Source organism: Callithrix jacchus, chromosome 1 (genome assembly GCF_049354715.1).
Source record: "Callithrix jacchus isolate 240 chromosome 1, calJac240_pri, whole genome shotgun sequence".
Taxonomy (NCBI): domain Eukaryota; kingdom Metazoa; phylum Chordata; class Mammalia; order Primates; family Cebidae; genus Callithrix; species Callithrix jacchus.
The window spans coordinates 187033887-187058173 of record NC_133502.1 but is presented as its reverse complement, the minus strand read 5'-3'; the positions used below and the strand labels follow the sequence as shown (position 1 = coordinate 187058173).

Sequence of the window (24287 nt, the reverse complement as noted above, 5' to 3'; positions counted from 1 at the left end):
CCAAGAGTGAATGGGTTCTAGGACACCTGAGTGATGGGGAAGCCCCTCACGATAGCTTGTTGGGTGCTAAGCACAGCTGTGGGATCAGGAACCCAGAGACAAACGAGGCATGGTCCCTGCCCTCAAGGGGCTCCCAATCTGGTGAGATGCTGGTGGGAGCAGGATTCTGACATGATCCAGTACAGGAGCCATGAGGCCCGGGGCAGGGCCTCCAACTGCAGCTGAGCTCGACACTCACTCGGGTTTCCTGGGAGGAGGCTTGGGCTGTGGAGGGCCTGTGGTCAGAGAGTGGATGGCAGGAGCTTGAGATCTCCAGGGAGGTGCATATGGGTTATGGCTACAGCCCAGGTGGCCCGGGAGGGGTGGCAGAGGGGAATGAAAGGAAAGTGACAGGACTCTGGAGTCCCCCAGCAGGGTACTGGCCCAATGGCCAGGGAGTGTGACCCCACTGGGTGCCTGGTTATCCTTGAGTACAGGCTGGGGCGGGGGGCAGATGTAGAGGGTGCGGGTGGGTGGGAGGACCCTCACAGGAGCCTGGGCTTTGAGCAGGGGCGGGAAGGCAGAGTTCAGGGCGGCATCCTATTGGAGCAGTGGCCACAGGTGTCATTGCAGGGGCCTGCTGGCTGCCAGGCCCTTGAGAGCCTAGGGACAGGCAGGGACAGCAGGAGGAGACCTGGCCCTTTCTCTGGAGAGCCAGGTGGAAGCCTGGATAAAACCTGCCAGGTGGAGCACAAGGCTTTACTGGAGTCCTAAAATGGCCTTAGGGAGGTGGCAGAGAACAGAGAGGGGTCAGCCCTGTACAGGCAGGGAAGGGGCAAGGTGACTCTGGGAAATGGGGTGGCAGGTGCAAAGGTGTGGCCGGGCTCTACCCTCCCCTGGGATCCCATGGCAGAGTGTGTAACAGGCAGGGAGGCTAGCTGCTGGGGCCGGGGACTGTCCTTCTGCACACCTCCCCTGATCGTGGCACCCTGTCTCTTGCAGGCTCTGAAGCGCCGTGAGACGGAGGTCTATGCCTGCATCGAGAGTGAGACTGGCAGCCCACCCACCACCACACACAGCCCCCTCTCCAAGGTACACAGGCTCGGGGCTGCAAGCCTGGCTTCTCACTGCATCTGACCCTCCCATCATGGGTGAAGTGGGGGGCAAATGGGACATGGAAATGACCCACCTGCTGTGGAATCCCAGCCCTCTCCTGGTGGCAGCTGGCCTGCTGGTTAGGACTAGAGGGTTTGAGTTCCTGCTCCGTCCCTTAGCCACTGTGCAGCCCCGGGTGAGGCAACTAACTTCTCTGTGTCTGAATCTCCATGTGTGCAGACTGAGCCACCTAACTGTACTCACCTCGGAGATTTTCAGTGAGGGTAGAAGGTTGTGCTGGGGGAGCCACCTGGGACCCGCTGTGCCCACGCACTGTGAGTCAGTGTAACTACCACGGGCACAGTGTCCACACTGGCCAAGCACAGGGGGTGTTAGGCTTCCAGCTGCCCCCAGGCCGGTGTTGGCTCAAGTCTGGAGCTAGAGTGTGAGCTGTTAGAAGCTGGGCTTCGGGTCAGGTCTCTGCCATGGTCGTGACAGAGCCTCGGGCATATTAGGCAACCATACCTTCTCTCAAACCTGTTTGCTCATCTGTAAAGTGGGTGAGCAATGCTTTCCTGCAATACCAGCTGCTCCTGAGTTCAGATGTGTTCCAAGTTGAGTGACATCTGCGCCAGAGCTGTCAGCACTATGAAGTGTGAGGTGTCATTCAGTCAGAACAGCAGCTTGTGGGCATCTTGGAGCACCCATCAGGGAGGGCGGGCAGCTGGCACTTGGCCTACTGGCCCAGGCTGGCACTATTTGTTAAATTGCCTATTCTTGTAGCCCTTTCTATATTCAGCCCTCAACTGACCCCGAGTGAAAGCAGGGTTTCCCCCGGCCTGGGACCCCGAGGGATGTCTGGGCTGTCTCAGGCAGTGCCCACCCTGTGCCAGGCCCTGGGGTGCTGGTCAGGAGAACTAGGCATGTCCCTGGCCTCTGGGAATGACTGTCTGTAGGAACAGGTCACTGACCCCATGGACACACAGCGGTATTTGTAGCCCTCTTGTGAGGGGTGGTCTTCTGGGAGGGACCAGCCAGGGTGGGGAGGGGGAGGGGGTCCTGGGACCCTACCATGAGCCGGTAACCAGATGAATAGGAGGCAGTCGGAACAGGTGAGTCTATGGGAGGAGGCGCATCCCAGACAGAGGGCAGAAGGCTGAGGACAGAGCTGTGGGGGAAGCTCTGAGGCTAGAAGGGGAGGCCCATGTGGCTGGAGGGCAGAGAGCAGGAGTGGGGTAGCATGGTGGGGGAAGAGGCAGGGAGGTGGCCTTGGAGACAGAGGGCAGGCCCTCCATCTGAGCTACACAGGAAGTGATAGAGTTACTTATGTCAAGGGACAGATCAACCACACTAAACACAGGGGGTACTTCTCGGGACATATTTAGTGTGCTATAACAAGACAATTGGCAGAGAGAAAAAAGAAAGACACCCTTGGCTGGGCGGGGTGGCTCATGCCACGCCTGTAATCCCAGCACTTTGGGAGGCCGAAGTGGGAGGATCACCAGGTCGGGAGATCAAGATCATCCTGGCTAACATGGTGAAACCCTGTCTCTTAAAAAAAAAAAACAAAAAAACAACAACAAAAAAACAACTTTGCCAGGCGCGGTGGCTCAGGCCTGTAATCCCAGCACTTTGGGAGGCCGAGGCGGGTGGATCACTAGGTCAAGAGATTGAGACCATCCTGGTCAACAAGGTGAAACCCTGTCTCTACTAAAAATACAAAAATTAGCTGGGCATGGTGGAACACACCTGTAGTCCCAGCTACTCGGAAGGCTGAGGCAGGAGAATTGCTTGAACCCAGGAGGTGGAGGTTGCAGTGAGCTGAGATCACGCCATTGCACTCCAGCCTGGGAAACAAGAGCGAAACTTCATCTAAAAAAAAAAAGAGATCTAGACCATCCTGGTCAACATGGTGAAACCCCGTGTCTACCAAAAATACAAAAAATTAGCCGGGCATGGTGGCACGTGCCTGTAGTTCCAGCTACTCAGGAGGCTGAGGCAGGAGAATTGCCTGAACCCAGGAGGCGGAGGTTGCGGTGAGCCGAGATCGCGCCATTGCACTCCAGCCTGGGTAACAAGAGCGAAATTCCATCTCCAAAAAAAAAACAAAAAAAAACAAAAAAAGGAGCCGGACATGGTTGTGCACATTTGTGGTCCCAGCTACTCAGGAGGCTGAGGCAGGAGGCTCACTTGTACCTGGGAGGTCAAGGCTGCAGTGAGTTGTGATCATGTCATTGCACTCCATCCTGAGCAACAGAGTGAGACACTCTCTAAATAGTAACAATGATAATGATAATAATGAATCCCAGCCTGGGTAAGGCGCTGTTGCAAAAAATAAAAATGTGCCCACACCCACCCTACTAATAGGGGCAGATTCAACCCCAGGCAGACCACTCCCTTCTTTCACAAGCATCGCAGGGTTCTTCATCTCCAGCCGGAAAGCCAGCCACAAGCCATGCCTTCCCTTCCTCTCGGAGCCTGTGTGCTCAACCTTAGGAGGAAAGGGACCTGCGGGGGTGCTGGTAGGGAGAGCAAAGGGGTGCACTGGGCTCAGGAGCAGAAGGGGTGCTCCAGGGTCAGGAGAGCCCAGGGTAGCATGGGCCAGGCTGTGCTTCCGGGGCAGGGTCACAGATGAGCAAACTAAGTCCAGGGCAGGTCAGATATGAGGGCTCTTCTGTCCCCCACTTCTTCCTCCATGCCCTGGCCTCTGAAGCTCTCCCTATAGCCAGGACAGGTCAGGCTAGAAAATAACTTGGCCTCAAAGGCTGCTGCGGCTTGGGGGGCCAGGCAAATTTGAATTCCAACCTCTGCTTGTCTTTTTCTTTCTTACCTTTTTTTTTTTTTTGAGAGAGTTTTGCTCTTGTTGCCCAGGCTGGAGTGCAGTGGTGTGATATCGGCTCACTGCAACCTGTGTCTCCCTCCAGGTTCAAGTGATTCTCCTGTCTCAGTCTCCCAAGTAGCTGGGATTACAGGCATGCACCACCATGCCTGGCTAATTTTTTTTTTTTTTTTTTTTTTTGAAACGGAGTTTCGCTTTTGTTATCCAGGCTGGAGTGCAATGGCGCCATCTCGGTTCACCGCAACCTCTGCCTCCTGGGTTCAGGCAATTCTTCTGCCTCAGCCTTCCGAGTAGCTGGGATTACAGGCATGAGCCACCATGCCCAGCTAATTTTTTGTATCTTTAGTAGAGACAGGGTTTCACCATTTTGACTGGGATGGTCTTGATCTCTTGACCTCGTGATCCACCCGCCTCGGCCTCCCAAATTGCTGGGATTACAGGCTTGAGCCACCGCACCCAGTCTAGTGGCTCACATCTTTAATTCCAGCACTTTGGGAGGCCGAGGCAGGTGGATCACCTGAGGTCAGGAGTTCAAGACCAGCCTGACCAACATGGTGAAACCCTGTCTCTACTAAAATACAAAAAATTAGCCTGGCATGGTGGTGTGCACCTGTAATCCCAGTTACTCAGCAGGCTGAGGCAGGAGAATTGCTTGAACCTGGGAGGCAGAGGTTGCAGTGAGCTGAGGTTGTGCCCCTGCACTCCAACCTGGGTGACAGAGCACGATTCCGTCTCCAAAAAAAAAGAAAAAGAAGGCCGGGCACGGTGGCTCATGCCTGTAATCCCAGCACTTTGGGAGGTGGAGGCGGGTGGATCACGAGGTCAAGAGATCGAGACAATCCTGGTCAACATGGTGAAACCCCATCTCTACTAAAAATACAAAAAAATTAGCTGGGCATGGTGGTACATGCCTGTAATCCCAGCTACTCAGGAGGCTGAGGCAGGAGAATTGCCTGAACCCAGGAGGCAAAGGTTGCGGTGAGCCGAGATGGTGCCATTGCACCCCAGCCTGGGTAACAAGAGTGAAACTGTCTCAAAAAAAAAGAAAGCCATTCCCTTCTCAATTCTCTTTTAATGCCTTTGCTTAAGTCCAGGGCAAGTCTTTGATGGGAGCTGGCCTGTCTTGAAAACCTCTCTATACCTTTTGAATTTTCCTTTGAACAAAGAGAGGGCAGGAGGGGCTCAGCTCTTGGATGGGCAACAGTGTAGCAGGAGCGGCCTTGAGAAACAGAGCTCTCGAACACCAAACAGGGAGGGAAGGAGTTTATTAATATTACAGCCAGGAGCTGGGTGTTGATTTGTCTAAATGACCCAGTTCATTTAACAAAGAGAGGCTTTGCCTTTATATAGGCTTACATTCTAGATATTACAGGTGAAACAATCTTAGGTTTACAGCCTTAGAAATTACTGGTGAAAGGGTTTTGGGTTTACAGCTTTAGGAATCACATGTGAAAGGTTTCTGGTCTCCGGATGGAGTAGGGTGGGGCTTTGATCTTGTTTAAGTAAATACAGTGTCTTCCGGAGGGTTTCCCCAATACCAAGCTTGCTATTTACAGGAGGGTGACTCAGGAGGCACCAGGCAGCCAGCCCTTTCTTTTATTGAAACGCAGGATGGACGTCAAGGGGGAGGTGATCCCAGATGCCTGGGTCTCCTTCCTCACTAGGACCTACCTGGGCTTTATAACACTGTTTTAGTTTTTTTCATTTTTGCTGTTGCCTTCTAGTCTCTGAGATACTGGTGTTCTATTTAGGGTAGCAATACAAAGTTTCTCTGAAAAACACACTTACCATCATGGAAAAGCCGACATAAAGAGAAAGCATTAACAGTATTACAAGTGGGTTGGGTGTGGTGGCTCACACCTGTAATCCCCACACTGTGGGAGGCAGAGGCGGGTGGATCACTTGAAGTCAGAAGTTCGAGACCAGTCTGGCCAACATGGTGAAACCCTGTCTCTATGAACACTACAAAAATCAGCTGGGCATGGTGGTGCGTGCCTGTAATCCCAGCTACTTGGGAGGCTGAGGCAGGAGAATCTCTTGAAACCAGGAGATGGAGGTTGCAGTGAGCCAAGATTGTGCTACTGCACTCCAGCCTGGGTTACAGAGTGAGTCTCCGTCTCACACACACAAAAAAGGAGTATTACCACTGGAGAAAGGGTCCACATTCATTCATTCCTTTTTTTTTTTTTTTGAGATGGAGTCTGGCTCTTGTTACCCAGGCTGGAATGCAGTGGCATGATCTAGGCTCACTGCACTCTGCCTCCTGGGTTCAAGTGAGCACGTCGGGCTAATTTTTGTATTTTTGTAGAGACCGGGTTTCACCTTGTTGACCAAGCTGATCTTGAACTCCTAGCCCCAGGTGATCCGCTTGACTTGGCCTCCCAAAGTGCTGGGATTACAGGCGTGAGTGCTTGCCCCACCTCTTGTTTTAGTTTTAAGCTGGGAGAAGTAACAACAGCCTGTGATGGAAATGACCCAGGGAGAGCAGAGAGAGGGCAGAGTTCCGGAATCAGTGTTGGCTTGAAGGGTCGGGATCTTGTGGAGGGGGTGGTCGTGGCTGGAAGCTGGACGGGTTCAGCCTGGTCCCAAGAGGGAAGGGAGTGTGGGCGCTACCTCAGCAGGTGCGTGGGGAAGCTGGTGGGAATTTCTACCGATTCCTTCAATCGAAGCGTATTTATTGGGTACCCATTGAGTGCCAGGCTCTTTCTCAGGGCTAGGATAGACGTTCCGTTCTCTCAGTGGCTTGGGCACCGGGTCAGCAGCTGAGTGAGAAGATGGACGAGGTGAGAGCAAGGAGGAGTAGGGAAAAGACCGGGCGGCGTTAAGGATCCAGCAAATAACTGGAATTCCGTAAATACTGGGATGATGCAGGCAACGCCCTTAGCACGGTCCCGGCAGGGGGCGGTGGGAGCCGACCCAGGTCCTAGCGGGTGACACCGTCCCTTCCCCACTGCAGGACATTGAGCTAACAACTTTCTGAATCTCCGTTTTCTCATTAGTTCCGTGAGGAAAACGGGATTGTAACCCGTAATACCGGCAGCGGGGAGGCCGGGGAGCTCTCCCTACCGGTTGGCCGGCGGGCCAGGGACGGTCTGCACCCGCCTGGGGAAAAGCGAGGGGTCGCCGGCCTGGTGCGGGGACCCAGCAGGGGCCGGGGAGCGGGACCCGCGGGGCATGGCGGGCCGGGGCTGACACCGCCCCGGGCCGGAGGGGCGGTGCCGCCTCCTGCCGGGCTCCCGGCCCTGCCCTCTAGCCGCAGCGCCTCTTGCCCGGGCCCCAGCTGTCCATTGCCGGCCGCCGCAGGAGCCAGAGGTACTAGGGGCCGCGCCGAGGGTGCAGCGGACTGGGATTCCAGGCGGGTCCTGCAGCTCCCGGTGGGGAGGGGGCGCCTCGGGAGGGCGGGGGCGGGGGGAAGCGAGGGGCGGAGGGGCTGGGCAGCGGCCCCAGTCCGGGCCACCTGTTTTGGAGGCGACATTTGTGCGCGCACGATCCCCGTGCTGCGGTACCGGCCACTGCCTCCACCCCAACTGCGCCCCGAAGTGGAGCCCGGCGGCTGGACCTGGAGCCCCGGCCCTCGCGGGCAGGACGCACCCGGCCCGGGAGCCCTAGAGGTCAGCCCCGCCCGGCCGGGTCCCGGGGCTGGAGACGGGGCGTCCGGGAGAAGCCGAGTCCCAGGCAGGCTCTGCCCCGCGACCTTGGACGAGTCGCGCTCCTCCATCCAGGGGGCGCGCGGTCCCGCGGGAGGCCTGGGCGCCCGGCGGTGCTCGCCCCGGAGCGGATGCGACTGGGACGGGGATGGATAGCGGCCGGCAGGAGGGGGCTCTGCCGGGCTGGAGGTGTCGGCGCCGGCCTCAAGGAGGGCAAGGATTTGGACCTGCCCAGAAGCGGGAAGGGCCCTCCAGGTGCGGAAAACGGCCTCGGTACGAGCTGGACGCGGGGCGAGCCGGTCGGAGTCGCCCGGCCTCCGCGCTCGCCTGGGATCCGCAGGCGCCCCCCTCTCCTCTCCAGCTGGGAAAGGTTGAGGGCTGAGCGGGAGCGCAGCTGGGCTTGGGAGCGGCTCTGCTGGGGCACCGGGTCCCGGCGTCCATCCCGCTTCACTGCCGGGGCGAGTCCCCTTCCCACGGTCTCATAATCTGTCATCTGGGAGGACAAGTTCCCACCTCCTGGATAGTCTCGGCTGAGCCTCTGGCCTTGAGAGGGTTGAAGCGCCGTCTCCCCTGCACCCACCCAGGTTTCCGTCCAGACACCCTCTCTGCGGCTTCCTACCTTCCCCAAAACCGAGCGACTGACTGTTCCGCGAAGGCCCCTTGGGGTCACTTACCCTGCATTCAGCGAATAACCCCAAGCACCTGATGTGCTCAGGCCAGGTCTGGCGTTCCGCTACCAACTGCCCAAAGACTTCCCCTTTGCCGCCTCCTCCCAAAGAATGGGAGAGCCACCCTTCCCCTTCCCAGGGTCCCATAGCAGACGGATGGGCCAGGCCTCCCTGAAAACGTCCCACAGCCCTCTCCCCCCGCAGACTTTCTCCAGGACCCGAAACCGGCTGCACTGGGTTTCCAGCTGAAATCCCCAAAAAGAGGGTCCCCAAATCAAAGGAAAACAAAATATAAATGGAAAGAAAGGGCAAGGAGAGACGGAATCCTCTCTGTCAATAGTTTTTTGTTCGTTTTTTAGGGTCTTGCCCTGTCACCCGGGCTGGAGTGCAGTGGTGCAATCCTAGCTCACTACAGCTCAAACTGCTGGGCTCAAGCGATTCTCCCACCCCAGCTTCCCAAGTGGCTGGTTCTGCAGGCACACGCCACTACACCCAATTTTGTTATTAGTTTCGCTTTCAAACATTTTTCTAATGCCTTGGGTGCCTGTGTTGCTTGTCTGCTGGGACAGCTCAGTCTTAGAGGATAAACTCTGAAATGGACAGCCATCTAAAAAATGTGTTTTGTTTCCTTGTACTAATTGAAGCCCTCTAGCTGCCTAGGGTAATGTGTCCGTTACTTTCGAGTTCCTGTGATGGGCCCGGGGACCAGTGTGGAACAGGGTTGGGAGAACCTCTGCAGGTGGCTTGTATGGAATACCAGGAGGTTGTGACCTACCACATCTGCCCCAGCCAGCAACTGCCAAGCCCATCTGGCCGTGGGCCGATGGGTTCAGACCTCCAAGGATGCAGTTCATCTGGGATGCAGGTCCTGGAAGGTGGTGGCAGGTGGATAGCTCCGCCACCAAGCCGGCCATCTGAGATCTGGGGTGCACCTCCTCCCACTCTCCCCAGCTGCCTGCTTCTTTGGGGACCTTCTAGGTGTGTGTGCTCACAAACTGCTGTTGATAATGCTGCATTTTCTTTCTTTTTTTGAATTTTTTGAGACAGAGTCTGACTCTGTTGCCCAGGCTGTAGTGCATTGGCACAATTTCAGCTCACACCTTCGCCTCCCAGGTTCAAGCAATCCTCCTGCCTTAGCCCTGCTGGGATTACAAGCACATACCACCATGCCCAGCTAATTTTTTTTTTTTTGAGACGGAGTTTCACTCTTGTTACCCAGACTGGAGTGCAGTGGCGCGATCTTGGCTCACTGCAACCTCCACCTCCTGGGTTCAGGCAATTCTCCTGCCTCAGCATCCTAAGTAGCTGGGAATACAGGTGCGCGCCACCATGCCCAGCTAATTTTTTTGTATTTTTAGTAGAGACGGGGTTTCACCATGTTGACCAGGATGGTCTTGAATTCCTGACCTCAGGTGATCCACCCACCTCAGCCTCCCAAAGTGCTGGGATTACAGGCGTGAGCCACCACACCCAGCCAGTTTTTGTATTTTTAGTAGAGATGGGGTTTTGCCATGTTGGCCAGGCTGGTCTCGAACTCCTGACCTCAGGTGATCCACCTGCCTCAGCCTCCCAAACTGCTGGGATTACAGGCATGAGCCACCGCGCCCGGCCACCCTGCATTTTCATTGGCTCACTGCATCCTTCCCTTCAGATTGGAAGCTCCTGGAGGGAAGGAGTCTTGTCCAGATCTCAACGCCCAGTGTCAGGCCTGGCACCTGGCAGGTGCTTCCTGAATGTTGTTTGAATGAATTAGCTAAAAGAAGTAGGAAAAACCATTCCTGTTTGCATACTTGTGGATGACTATTAACATTTGCCTTTTTTTGCCAGACTTTTAAAAACATGTTTTTCCAGCGGGGCAACGTGGCTCACGCATGTAATCCCAGCACTTTGGGAGGCTGAGGTGGGCAAATCACTTGAAGTCAGGAGTTTGAGACCAGCCTAGCCAATATGGTAAAATCCTTTCACCCCAAAAATACAAAAAATTAACCTGACGTGGTGGCAGGTGCCTGTAATCCCAGCTACTGGGGAGGCTGAGGCAGGATAATGGCTTGAATCTAAGAGGTGGAGGTTGCAGTGAGCTGAGATGGTGCCACTGCACTCCAGCCTGGGTGACAGCAAGACTCCACCTCCAAAATAAATAAAAAATAAAACTTAATAAAATAAAAACACATTTTTCCATATTTGAATATCTTGTCTATATAAAATATTTTTCCATTAGTATAATTTCATGAGCATTCCTCATCTCTCAAACATTTTTTATCTTTTCAATGCTTGCATTTTGCTATATCGTGTTGAATTCTTGGATCTCTTTTTACTTTTAAAAAAATATATTTGGCTCTTTTAGATAATGTTACATTGAATTTATACATACAGTTGTACATTGCCAGTTATTTCCTGGGAAGGAATTAACCTGGTAATCAGTGCATATGGACGTTTAGAATGGCTGTATATTTGTATACCCAGCTAGATATTTCTTGGGATTTCCTAGAAAGGAAATCCCTGGGTCGGGCCGGGTGTGGTGGCTCACGCCTGTAATCCAAGCACTGTGGAGGCCAAGGCGGGCGGATCACCTGAGGTTGGGAGTTCAAGAGCAGCCTGACCAACATGGTGAAACCCCGTCTTTATTTAAAAAAAAATAAAGAAAGACAAAAGAAATCCCTGGGTCAGAGTATGAGCATCCAGGCTCTTTGTATGTTGCTTATTGATTGGTTTGAGCTCATCAATAAGGTTTTGACCCTTGTCGGGTCTCTGTGTGGCAAAGATCTTTCCCCAGTTTATAATTTGGCTCTTACTTGTGGGTGTGTGTGTGCGTGGGCACGTGTGGGGGTGTGTATGTAAGTGAGAGAGAGAGAGGAGCAGAAATTTTTAAATTTTACTTTATGTGTGTGCTTTCTGATGAGGGCGAGTTGGCTGCATTTGAGCTGATAGGAAGGCCAGAAGAGAGCTCAGCTCACTCAGGCCCAGGAGGGATAGGTTAGTAGGCTGAGGTCCCTGAGGGCTGAGGAGGTGGGAGGATGCAGTGCTGCTCCTGAGGGACCTTCTGAGCTGGTGAGGACAGGAGGCAAGAGGGAAGGGCTGGGGGGGCACTTGATGAATTGGCTCTGATCCTCCCCAGAGGGAGTTGGAAAGTCAGCAGAGGGGAGGGCTGCAGTCCCTTGGTGTTTCCTCCCTGGGAAGGAGCAAGTATGAACACTCTCACTGATGGACTACGCAGGGAGGGGAGAGCCTGGCTCAGGGTGAGTCCAGGCAGGGCCGGTTCAAAGCAGGCTGTCCACATACCTACCACATGCCCTTGGTGATTTCTCTTCTCTCCGAAGCTCCTTGTCTTGTGGTTAGCAGGAAGTGGCACTTTGAGTAAGTGTCCTTTTTTTCTCCCATCTGCCGCCTTTGTCTTCCCTCTGGACAGCTCCTGGGGTGCAGGCGCTGACAGCTGCACAGAGTTGGCCACAGGACTGGGGGAGCCCCCTTCCATTCCAGGTGGGTGTCCACATACCCTCCCCTGGGCCCACACTCTCGCCCACCACAAACCCACTCCAGCAGGAGCACCACAGCCTTCTGGGGTCATGCCCATGCAGAGTGTGAGCTGGCAGACGGGGAGCCAGGTGGGCAGCACATGAGGGCAAAACAGGAAGAGTGTCTCTCTTCACCTTCGCTGTTTGAAAGTCATTGTCCCAGGACCCAGAGACCCCCAACCCCCTGTGGCCATCACTGGCTCCTTTCCCTTGAGTTGGGGGTGGGTCTCTCTATTGAGCCCACATGAGGTGCCTGTGGCCTGAGGCCACTGTTACCTGACCTTACCAGACCCTCTCAGCCACCATGTTCTTTTATTCCTTTTTTTTTTTTTTTGAGATGAGTTTCACTCGTTGCCCAGGCAGCAGTACAGGGGTGCGATCTTGGCTCACTGAAACCTCCGCCTCCCAGGTTTAAGCAGTCTTCTGCCTTACCCTCCCAAGTGGCTGGGATTACAGGCATTTGCCACCATGCCCAACTAATTTTGTATTTTTAGTAGAGAGAGGGTTTCTCCATGTTGGTCAGGTGGGTCTTGAACTCCTGACCTCATGATCCATCTCCCCCTTGGCCCCCCAAAGTGCTGGGATTACAGGCATGAGCCACCACATCTGGCCCACCTGATGTATTTCTTTATTTTCTTTCTCTTTCACTTTCTTCTTTTCTTTCCTTTTTTTTGACAGGATCTTGCGCTGTTGCCCAAGCTGGTGTGCAGTGATGAATCAGTCTCCTGGGCTCAAAGGATGATCCTACCTTGGCCTTCCAAAATGCTGGAATTATAGGAGGAAGACACCAAGTCTGCTCTCTCTCTCTCTCTCTCTCTTTTATTTTTTTGAGACAGAGTCTTGCTCTGTTGCCCACTGCAGTCTCCCGGCTCACGTAATCCTCCTGCCTCAGCTTCCTGAGTAGTTGGAACTACCATGCCAGGCTAATTGTTTTATTTTTATTTTTTGTAGTGATGTGGTCTCCCTATGTAGCCCAGGCTGGTATTGAACTCTTGGCCTCAAGATTCTCCTACCTCAGCCTCCCAAAGTGCTAGGATTATAGGCATGAGCCACAATGCCCAGCCTCTGGCTAATTTTTTTATTTTTTATTTTTATTTTTTTGTTGAGATAGAGTCTCTCTCTGTCGCCAGGTGCCATGCTGGGGTGCGGTGGCACGATCTTGGCTCACTGCAACCTCCGCCTCCCAGATTCAAGCAATTCTCCTGCCTCAATTTCCCAGGTAGCTGGGACTATAGGCACAGTCCACCACTCCCAGCTAATTTTTTAAAATTTATAGTAGTGACAGGGTTTCACCATGTTGGCCAGGATGGTATCGATCTCTTGACCTCATGATCCGCCTGCCTCAGCCTCCCAAAGTGCTCGGATTACAGGCTTGAGCCACTGCACTCGGCCACATTCACTTGATTAACGTGCCTCCTCTCCCCCTAGAACAATGCCTGGCCCAAAGTGGACTCTCACTACACGTTTGTCAAGTGAATAAATGAAACTCAAAAGAATGGAGAGGCTGTGGCATTCCAGGCTGTAGGTGACAGTGTGGAACACAGGGTGAAACGAGATGAAGCCATGCAGGCTTGAAGAAGCCGTGATCACACGTGAGCTTGAGATGGGAAGGCCAGAGAACCGTCACAATGATGTCGAGATGTGAGGTCTCCTGTGTGCTTTGCATCATCTGCAAAGAATCCTTAACCAGCTCCTAGACGGCCAGGTGGGTCTGCTGAGCTGGGGAAAGGCAGCTGAATCCAGCTGCCCAGCTGAAGAATGTACACCTTGAGTCTGCACTCGGATCACTAAGTAGGATCAAGAATTCAAGCCAGGCGGTTGAATACCAGTGCCTCTGATAGAAATTTACCTTAAAACTCAATAGCCCCCAAATGTCCTTGGAGGATGATGTTCTCTTATCCTAATCAATGGGAAGTAGAACTCTCAGTGCTGCTTAAGCCCTGTTTAAATTCCCTTGATTAGGCCGGGGGCGGTGGCTCATGCCTGTAATCCCAGCACTTTGGGAGACCAAGGCGGGTGGATCACGAGGTCAAGAGATCGAGACCATCCTGGTCAACATGGTGAAACCCCATCTCTACTAAAAATACAAAAAATTAGCTGGGCGTGGTGGCACGTGCCTGTAATCCCAGCTACTCAGGAGGCTGAGGCAGGAGAATTGCCTGAACCCAGGAGGCGGAGGTTGCGGTGAGCCGAGATCGCGCCATTGCACTCCAGCCTGGGTAACAAGAGCGAAACTCCGTCTCAAAAAAAAAAAAAAATTTCCTTGATTGTAATATCCCTTTCCCCACCTTTCTTTGGCCTCAGCTAAAGAGGAGCCTGAAGCTTTCATTAGATGACACTGACCTTTCATTAAAGGATCCTTCCACAGACAGCTGGGGAACATTCTTTTCCAGCCACCTGACTGGCGGTTGAATGGGTTTAACGGATCTAAGATGATGAGAGAAGGCTGGTGCTGAATGCATTTAGCCACCTTGTTTCCAGGACAATAATTTGAGTGAAAACCTTCTTGTCATGCTTGACCAGCCCTGTTAGAGGGAGCCAGGCAGGTGTGAAGTCCAGCGCCAAGTGTGCGTTTGTGCGCACACACGCTTGTGACAGCAGAGCCTCATTTGGGAATATCCCTTCCAGGTCTCCGTTCTCGGTCAGTGGTAACCGTCAGAAGCACTGACACTTCTGACCTCCATTGAACTTTTTTTTTTTTTTGAGACAGAGTCTCATTCGGCTGTCCAGGCTGTAGTGCAATGGCATATTCTTGGCTCACTGAAACCTCCAGCTCTCAGGTTCAAGCAATTATCCTGCCTCAGCCTCCCAGGTAGCTGGGTGTCTGCCCCCACACCCAACTAATTTTTTTGTATTTTTAATAGAGATGAGATTTCACTGTGTTGGCTAGGCTGGTCTTGAACTCCTCACCTCAGGTGATCCACCTGCCTCGGCCTCCCAAAGTGCTGAGATTACAGGCATGAGTCCACGCCCGGCAAGTAATTTTTAAATAAAACCAAAACGAAGGTTTTCTGATTCTGAAACTCTTCGAAAGCCCCACCCACAGAGGCAGTTCCCATCTCAACTAGTGAACGTTTGAAAATGGGGAAGGAGATTTTTTTAAAAAATTGATTTGTGTTTGGTGTATGTTACAGGTTAGAGGGAATGGACTGCTGGTAGTCTTGTGAGTTCAAGCAGCTTTGGAACAAATTGCTTTCCCAGATCTAAGGGCCTGTGCCAACCTGTACTTTCTCTTAGTTTGTTTTCTGGGTCTTGCTGTTGCCCAGACTAGACTTGAACTCCTGGCCTCAAATGATCCTCTCCCTTCAGCTCTCAAAGTGTCACAATTACAGACACATCTTAATAAGGACTCCAGTTTAATACTCAGACTGAAATGTAAAGCCACAAGATGGTTTTCAGCAGAGAAATGACAATGGTATGACTTAGGTTTCAAAAGAATCACTTGGATTGCTGTCTTGAGAACAGATTTAAGATCCACAGTAACAAAGCAGGGAGCCTCACTGCAGCCTCAAAGTCTTGGGCTCAAGCAGTCCTCCCATGCCCCAGCCTCCCTAGTAGCTATGACTACAGGTGGGCATCACCATGCTTGGCTAATTTTTATGATTTTTGTAGAGATGAATTCTTGCTATATTGCCCAGGCTGGTCCTAAATTCTTGGCCCCAAGTTATCCTCCCATCGCAGCCTCCCAAAGAGCTGGGACAAGTCTGCCCCACTGCATCCAGCCCATGTATAACTTTTCACTCCCTCAAAACTTAAGTACAAATAGCCTATCATTGTCCAGAAGCTTTACCGATAACACATATGGTTGATTAGTATGTATTTTGTGTATTTGTGCCTGCACTGAGCCATGATCGCATCACTGCACCCCAGCCGGGGCCACAGAGCAAGACCCTATCTCCTTAAAAAAAAAGTTATACACGTGGTTTTGATAACTGTCCAAGAGTTAGTTGTATTTCTCTATAATGATGTTTAATTCAACTGCTTTTTTTTTTTTTTTCCAAATAAACAGCAAAACTGTCTTAATGAGTGTGCTGATTTAAATTCTGGCACAAGATTCTGATTTTATCATGAATTACCACTGAATTCACTAAGAGAACATCAGAATGTTCACAACAGCACCTTTGTAAAAGCAAAAACCTGGAAATGGCTCAATAGTCCAACAGTAGAATTGACTGTTATTGAATTGAATATATGCAATAAATTGAATATATGCATATAATTCATACCAGAGTGAAAATGGTGCAGTTAGAGCTATCTACATAAATATGGAGTTTTTTTTTTAAAAAAAAGTGAGCCAAAGAAGAAAATGTTTCCATTTATATAAAAATTCAAAAATACCAAAACTAAACAATTATGTTAGAGTTTTTTTTTTTTTAAGTCAATAAAGTCAATGGAATGATAAACACAAAGTTTAGATGAGTGGCTATCTCTGAAGGGAGGGAAAAGAAGGGATCAGAGAGGGATACACAGGGAACTTCAAAGGCCATGACATTCTTTTTTCAAAAACTTGTATGGTGAGGACACAAGTTATTTATTCTTTTAACCTTACACATACTCCACAATTTTTTAATATCTCAGTATTACAAAATGTTTTCTAATTGCCCAAAATCACTATTCCTCCTCCCTCACTCTAGTTCCTTGGTTGTGTAGGGCTGAGAACCCCACAGGGTTGTGGGGTGTCCCTTATGCTGTGCTGATGTGCAGTATCTCAGAAATAGAGACAGAACACAGAAGTACAAGGAAAACACAGCTGGGTTCAGCAGGGCCATGCCACCTATAAGCGGAGTCAGGTGAGGCCCTGAATGTCCAGAAGCGTCAGTATTACTGGGTTTAGGTTAGGGGGCAGGGTAATGACTGAAGCCATCTTTAAGGATAGTGTTAGGATCGTGAGCCATAAAACAAGGGGTCCATCCCCATTAGGTCACCTAGGCCAGAAGGTGGACAGTGTGCAGCAAGGGGTCCATTCCCATTAGCTCATCAAGGTAAGGAAGTGGGCCATGTGCAGTCAGGAGTCCACCCCCATTAGGTCACCGAGGCATGGAGGTGGGCCGTGGGCAGTGAAGAGGGTGCAGTGTGCAATACCTCTATCTATGGGCAAGCTACCTTAAAAAGATTTATAGGAGGATGCTTTAAGTCACACAGCAGTGACAGAGCTGTCAGGATTACTGCCACCTGCTGGCAGCTTCCAGTGGGTTCTATAGGAAGATGCTTTTCGAGCAGCACAGTAACAGGAGCTGATAAGGTTCACAGTCACCAAGGTGCGATTATCCAGAGGGGTTTTGAGCCCTCGGATGCTCAAGGGATTGCTGGTCTGAAGGCAGCCCTCCACAAGAACTGGAGCAAGGTCTTACAACTCCTTTATCAAGAGGAGTGGCTCTTGCCCCTCCTGTCATACAGCGGGTATCTTACGATATTGAACACTGCTGCCTGGGCCATGGATTCTTGTCCTGGTATAACTGTTTTCCCTTAAATCATGCTCTGCACTGTATCTGCTCCAGACATTCGTCCAACTATAAGCTGCTTATTCCTTAATTCATGCTCTGTACCATGTCTACTCTAGACATTCCTCTGATTACGAACTAAGATATACTTTTATATGTTGTATAAATATATATAACATATAAAAATATAACTATAATTATATCTTACATTTAGTTATAAAATAAAGTTATATACATAAAACTATTTCTATATATATATGATGTATAGTTATACATATATCTTCTAACTATCCATATATATATGGAAATAACCGAGTGGTAAGATATTCTTTAGGCACTCATTCTATGAACTAATATATGATTATATATAGAGGATTATATAAAGGGAAATAACTGAGTAGTAACACTATAAACTGAGACATTCTTCACCTCACTCTATAAACTAATATATGATTATATAAAGAATTATATAAAAGGAAATAACTGAGTAGTAATATTATAAACTGAGATATTCTTCAGATCTTAATTGTGCCAGGATTCTGCTTAGCTCTCCTTCCTCGGTGCCTATATGGGGGGTTACTCTCAGGTTGGCTCTAGCTTACCTGGTAGCTGGGTGTTAGCGTACTGAATTCCCGGGCTGACTGCATGGTCTCTGCCACTGGTTCATTCACAGGAGGGGTGGGGGCAAGCACCCGGTGCCAGTGAGGAAAGCCTCTGTGCTGCCAGGGATTTGACACCGCTGGGCTGCATACGACTGACTCCTGGTTATCCAAATGCCACTTCATTCTGCGCTCAAGCAAAAACCAAAAGCGATAGCATGCAAGTCAATTCTCACTCCAGTATGACAGACGCAACATAGGACCAGTCACCCACATTTAATAGAAGCTTGACTTCCAGAACTGATAACACCAAGCTAGAAATGCACAGGCACTGACGAGGGTAGTGGAGATGCAGGTCCTAAGTGGTCTAATTCTGGGTAGTATTTTGGATATAGAGCAAGTAAGATTTGCTGATGGATGGCATATGAAAAAGACAGTAAAGAGTCTACAACGCCTCTTAGCTATCCAAGAGGAGACACTGAGTGGAGACCCTGAGTGGCCCACGAGACATATTAGTCCACAGTAGAGGGAGAGACTCCACTTAGAGTCATCAGGGTTGCTTTGATTTTAGAAAGGTAGTATGGTACATATAATGTATCATCTCTCTCTCCCAGCTAAGGCTGGGGCAGCTCCCCATAATCAAGCAGTCACATTTCTGCATCACATGGGACAGCCTGGGTTGGGTTGCCCCCCAAAAGTAGTTGTGGAACTAGATTTACCAAAAAACAAACAAAACCTTTTCCTTTCATAACTGCAAATAAGGAATGTGGACCTGCATATCCTCCAATAGCCCGCATGTGAGCAAGCTAGCCCTGGAGGACACCAAGAGGACTCATGAAGGGTCCACTGTCATGCTGGGAAATATGGGTAACATACAAGTGCACAAGACAGAGAAAGGGTAGGGAAAACAAAAGCAAAAGGAGGGGCAAATAAGAAATATTTTATTAGAAATTGCCACCAATGACTGGGCATGGTGGCTCACATCTGTAATCCTATCACTTTGGGAAGCCGAAAAAGGAAGATCTCTTGAGCCCAGAAGTTCGAGACCAGCCTGGGCAACATAGGAGGACTTCACCTCTACAAATATGTTAAAAAATTTGCCAGGTGCATTGGTGGCACATACCTGTAGTCCCAGCTACTTGAAAGGCTAAGGTAGGAAGATTGCTTAAGTTCAGATCGACACTGCAGTGAGCTGTGATCACACCACTGCACTTCAGCCTGGGCAACAGAGCAAGACTCTATCTTGAAAGAAAAAAAAAAAAAAGGAAATTCTAACACATGCTACAACAGGGATGAAAAAAGCTAGGCACAGCGGCCCACACCTGTAATCCCAGCACTTTGGAAGGCCAAGGTGGGTGGATCACAAGTCAAGAGATGGAGACCACCCTGGCCAACATGGTGAAACCCCATCTCTACTAAAAACACAAAAATTAACAGGGTGTGGTGGTGTGTGCCCGTAGTCCCAGCTACTCATGAGGCTGAGGCAGGAGAATCGCTTGAACCTGGAAGGCAGAGGCTGCAGTGGGCAGAGATCACACAACTGCACTCCAGCCTGGCGACAGAATGAGACTCCATCAAAAAAAAAAAAAAAAAAAAAAGGACATTATGTGGCCAGGCACAGTCAGTGGCTCCTTCCTATAATCCTAGTATTTTGGGAGGCTGAGGCAGGTGGATTGCCTGAGCCCAGGAGTTAGAGACCAGCCTGGCCAACATGGTGAAACCCCATCTCTACAAAAATACGAAAGCTGAGGGTGGCGGCGTGCATCTGTAGTCCCTGCTATTCAAGAGGCTGAGGCAGGAGAATTGCTTGAACCCGGGAGGTGGAGGTTGCAGTGAGCTGAGATCGCGCCACTGCACTCCAGCCTGGGCGACAGAACAAGACTCTGCCTCAAAAAAAAAAAAAAAAAAAAAAAAAGTCTAGTGCCTAACACAGTACCTGTGACACAGTAAGTGCTCAATAAATATAAGCTTTTATTATCTAAGGGGAGAGGAGGGTGTGTTTTGAAAAAGCATACACTATGTAATTTTTCAAAGGCCTATGGAAAGTAAAGCTTAACAAACTCTTTCTTGACTGGTGGAATTGCCCAGAAAAGTAAGAAAGCCTTGAAAAGCACTATGCTATACTACTGATTGCCATGCACATAACCTTTTAATTCCAATTAAAATTCCCAGGTACTAACATCTGCCACGCATGGCTGTCACTGGTCTTGTATATTCACACAGAAAATGTAAACAGAATTATGCTTTGCCAGGAATCTTGTTAAATTACTATACACCTCCTTCCTTAAAAAAGAAAAACAAAAAACTTGCTCTGTATGTAAATTATTAAAACCCTCTGAATTACAAAATTCCAAGACATAGGGTGGGGCAGATCTGGGCGCCCAAACTCCCAGCACGATCCGACAGCGGGTTCCGCCTCCTTAGCAGTGAGGCGGAAACCAGGAGGGGAGAGGGAGACAGACAAGCGGAGAAAGGGAGCAAGGGGACTGGCAGCACCATCAGTACGACCCTCCAGCCAACCGGATCTCGAGGAGGTGGAAGAACTGAGACTTCAGACTTCACGCGCCCTTCCTGCCACGCCCAGAGTCGACTCGCGGAGACCCCCTACCCGTCCCGGACCCCAGCAGGGCGGAACGCGGCCGCACGCCCGAGGCCCCGCACACCGGGGAGGAGAGGGTGTGATCCGCTGTAAACCGCCCTCAGCGCGAAGTTGCCCAGTCCCTTTCTCCACAATTGCACGGGTGCGCGGGTCCTGCCTCAGAGAGGCGGCGCGAGAGCCTGTCCCACTCAACGTGCAACCGGACTACACTCTCCTCCTCCCTCGCGGAGAGCCACCCCGCCCTGCCTCCCACCCGCCTCTCACAGCCACACACCTCCAGCCCGTCTGCTCTGCGGGAAGCCAAGGAGGTCAGGCCCCCCCCACCCCATACACACCCTAGAGTGCGGCGTTACCCGCCACCAGGCTCCCGCCCGACCCCCGGCCCCGCGTGCTCTCACCGCAAAGCTGCTCGGCCGCTCGTCACTGCGCGTCCCTCTCCGCGTGAGCCACCAGCTCAGCACGGAGGCCGCCAGAAGGGCTGGGGGCACAGGCCTACCGAAGCTGACTGGCAGCTACCTCTCCGCTAACGAAACGGTCACAGGCCCTGATGCCCAGACTAGGAAGGAGGGAGGGAGGGAAGATGGAGAAACCCTCAACCACCTTTACCACCCGCCACTTCTCCGTTACCAGGGAAATACCGTCCCGCCCCGCAGAGGAAAACAAACAAACAAACAAACAAAAAACCTCCAGCTTCGTTCCAACATTGGACACAATACCCATCCATCAAAGACTTAGCCAATCACCGAGCCTGCCTGCTGACTTCCCGCCCCTCCCCCTTGCTCACCTTCTCCAGCCCCTATGGGTGGGGAGCTTCCCTAACTCAAATCCCGCCTATTGAAGAAGTACCGCTGGAGCCCACCGGCCTTGGGGTGGCCGGGGAAGCAGGCAGCTCCATGTGTGCAAGGGGGCTTTGGAAGCCAGCAGCTCCAGGTGTGCAAGGGGGCTTTGGAAGCCGGCAGCTCCAGGTGTGCAAGGGGGTTTTGCAAGCAGTCACCTCCATGTTTGCAAGGGCCGCGGGGCGAAGCCGCGGAGTTCCTGGGGGTTTCCGCACCAGCTGTGCCAGCTCCTGCCGGCATGCAGCCTGCCGGGTTCCGGGACCGAATGCTGACTCGAACCCCAGGAGCCAGGGAGTTCAGAACCCGGGCAGCTCACAGGGCTAGCGGCGAGGCGCAGGTGCTTTTCCGGTAGCCTCTCCCGCCCCGGGCGGCCGCCCCTCCAGCAACGCCGGTCTTGCCCCCGTCCCCAAAGTCCAAAAACGAGAGCCCACGGTGTTGGCGCCTCACCGGAGCGCGCCTACCGCCCCCTCGGACAAGTTTGCGGGCAGAAATAAAACCCTCGGAGCGGCTGCCGCCCTTGCTCAGCGTGGGAAGCAGACACTTCTTGAATTGCTGCTGCCTCTCATTAGAGTAACATCTTCAATGCAATTGGCCTGTTGTGTATTGTAAGTGCCCACCACACTGCAGGACCCCTCCTCCTAAGCCCAACTTTGACTCAGTCCCTCTTAGGCAGCTGGTGAACACAAGTGTAACCTGGGAAACACGAGCACTGGCCCATGGTCTCCTGCCAGGAACATATCAACTGCGGTCTCCACTTTGAATGTGTTTTTCTCATGCTCATGGCTCATGGATACAAGAGATCCTGAAAGATTCAAATACAGGATATGCCAGAAAAGTGATCTGGGTACAAGGAAACTTCCTGCCCATCCCCAGGAGCATCTAAATCAGCCTCTGGCCAACAGCAGGTGGAGCCTCGGTCGTCGCCCCCTGCCAGCTTCTCCACTGAAGGTGCTGTGGACTTCTGAAGCCATCAGAAGATTTGGAATGGTTGTGATTTACACAGCAGGACCTGAGTCTTGGTGAGGAAGGGTACGAGCAGGGAGCTGCTCACTCAGAGCTGGGTCAGCCTCTGACCCTTCTTAGCCAGGCCTGATTCCAGGCTGCTCGGGCAGCTGTTCTGGTCAATAGGTACTGAGACCCTGGCAGCTTGTCGGCTTCATTCCCTGAGCTGTCCAAGCACCAGCCCCACAGGCCACTTTTTCACTTAATGAATCTTAACTGCCCAGTAGCCTGGTTTGGTTGGTTGAAGATGAATCTGATTCTAAGTCCAACTGTCACAGGGGCAGTTGGCTGGGAACGTCCTGCATTCTGAGTCAGCTGGGAGTCAAGGAGGCTACTGGTCATTCAGGGAGGTCACCTGACCACAAGGAAGTCACCCCACAAGGCAGATACAGGGTCAAGTGTGGGTAAGACAGACACAAATTTGGGCCCCCAAGCCTTCAGCAGGGCTTCTTTGGGGGAAAGTCTTGCATTTTGGGTGAGGGGTTGAAATGTCAAGCCAGGAGTTAAGGCAGGGTTTGGGCCCTTTTCTTGGGCCAGGCACCCCCTCCAGGGCATCAGTGTCTCCCTGCAGCAGTGTTGGGGTATAAGAGGATTTGGGAATGGATGAGGGTCCTCACTTTGGAGTCCAGGGTGTGGACTCCTGGTCTCAAGCATTCAGGGATCTTCATCCCCAGGGAACCAACTAAATTCCCTGCCTTAGCTTCATTACTCATCAGCATTGTTACTCTGAGCAAATCACTGAATCTCTCTAAATTTCAGTTCCCTGAACCATAAAATAGAAGTCAGCTCCCACTCTTCTCATCCCACGTCACAAGAGATAACAGATTTTTTCCCCCTGAGTTGTAAAGCATCATGTCCATGCCAATGTGGAAAGGTGGAGCTTTGTCCTGCCTTGACCTGTCACCTTCCATGTCCCGTCTCTGGAGGTCACCAGTGCTGCGTGTCTTCCAGATGTGTAACTGAACACCTGTGTAGAACAGCACTTATGAAGTACCCATCATCTTTCTTAACGCTGTGTCTGCATTTATATTTAGCCTCGTAACAGCGTAGTAATAAGCAAGCCCTAGTAACAAGTTCACATCCTAGAACTGAAGCTGAGGACAGAGGAGCTGAGTGACAGTACCAGGAACACGTGGCTTAGATTTCAGGCCGGGCACAGGCACCATGCTCTGGTCACTGTGTCGTGCTGACTTTCTACATTGTTTCATATAAAGAAAGCAACTATTCCCATGCAACTCATCTGTGGGGTATTTTATGCACATCACACTACAGGATCCCATTTTCTAATCCCCACTTGATTCACATGGGTCCACTAGGTAGCTAGTGATAAAGAGATCCAGAATTTAACCTGGGAATACATTATTAATACTTTTGCCAGGAAGATGTCAACACCCCTTGTTCTTGTAAATGCATTTCCCAGTGCCTTCATAAAGGAATATGAAAATAAAAAAAATAGATTGAAATAAAGCATGTACCTGGGGGTAAATCCTTGGGGAATAAAGTGTACCCTCAGGCACTGGTGTGGGAGGCCCTGGTGCTTTATCTTTCTCTGGCTCTGGCCCTCATTCTGGTTTTCTCCAGGTCCCTCCCTCTGGCAGAGGAACCTCTCATAAAGACAAGTTGCTCTTTTATCTGTCTTGGGCAGGACCCAAGGGAATTGCAAAGGGAAAGAGAAAGGCATTGCAGTCAAAGCCCAGAACGTGGGTCTAGACCAGTCTGAGAGATGGGCAGGTGCCTCATTACCTGGTGGATGGGCAGGCCATATTCCCCTCTCCGCCACCCCCTCCCAGCCCTAATGTGTGCCCAGAGTTTTGAGCAGCACCTTCTTGCTGAGGGGAGGTTTTGAGACTCCAGTTGTGAAGGAAGCATTTCCACACAGCAGAAACGAAGGCTTAGATGTGCCTTGAGTACCCTACTGTGTGCTGGCTCTGTGGCATATGCCCCCTCTTCCAACCTCCCAGTTTCCAGAGGGTGGGGAGTAGGTCAGAGGGACTGCTCCCCAGGGGGTGGGAGCCCCTCAGAGGGACTGTGATGTCTGGGACATCAAGGAGGGGAGGGGATGTCTACATA

General features: G+C 51.5%; 2 protein-coding genes across 5 annotated transcripts in view; one reads left to right on the top strand and one right to left on the bottom strand.

The window, feature by feature from the left end:
* The window catches only part of LOC100396719 (NFAT activation molecule 1), a 36012-nt gene extending 33946 nt beyond the window's left edge, over positions 1-2066 (top strand). The window contains exon 5 of the mRNA XM_035265131.3: positions 982-2066. Coding sequence (XP_035121022.2) covers positions 982-1116 — 135 coding nt within the window. The 3' untranslated portion in view covers positions 1117-2066. The remainder of the gene's footprint in view (positions 1-981) is intronic.
* A 4630-nt stretch (positions 2067-6696) lies between these two features.
* LOC144579531 (uncharacterized) lies at positions 6697-21030 on the bottom strand. 4 transcript variants are annotated; one of them, XM_078350932.1, is made up of 4 exons: positions 20778-21030; positions 17784-17967; positions 11508-12505; positions 6697-11397 (listed from the first exon to the last, which is right to left on the bottom strand). In XM_078350932.1, exon 4 carries the CDS (start codon positions 7629-7631, stop codon positions 6909-6911), a length of 723 nt encoding a protein of 240 aa, XP_078207058.1. In that variant the 5' UTR covers positions 7632-11397; positions 11508-12505; positions 17784-17967; positions 20778-21030; the 3' UTR covers positions 6697-6908. The 4 variants fall into 4 exon arrangements, with proteins under 4 accessions (XP_078207058.1, XP_078207070.1, XP_078207048.1 ...); XM_078350944.1 differs by having other exon boundaries at positions 11512-12505; XM_078350922.1 differs by having other exon boundaries at positions 6697-12505.
* Positions 21031-24287: the final 3257 nt, after the last annotated feature.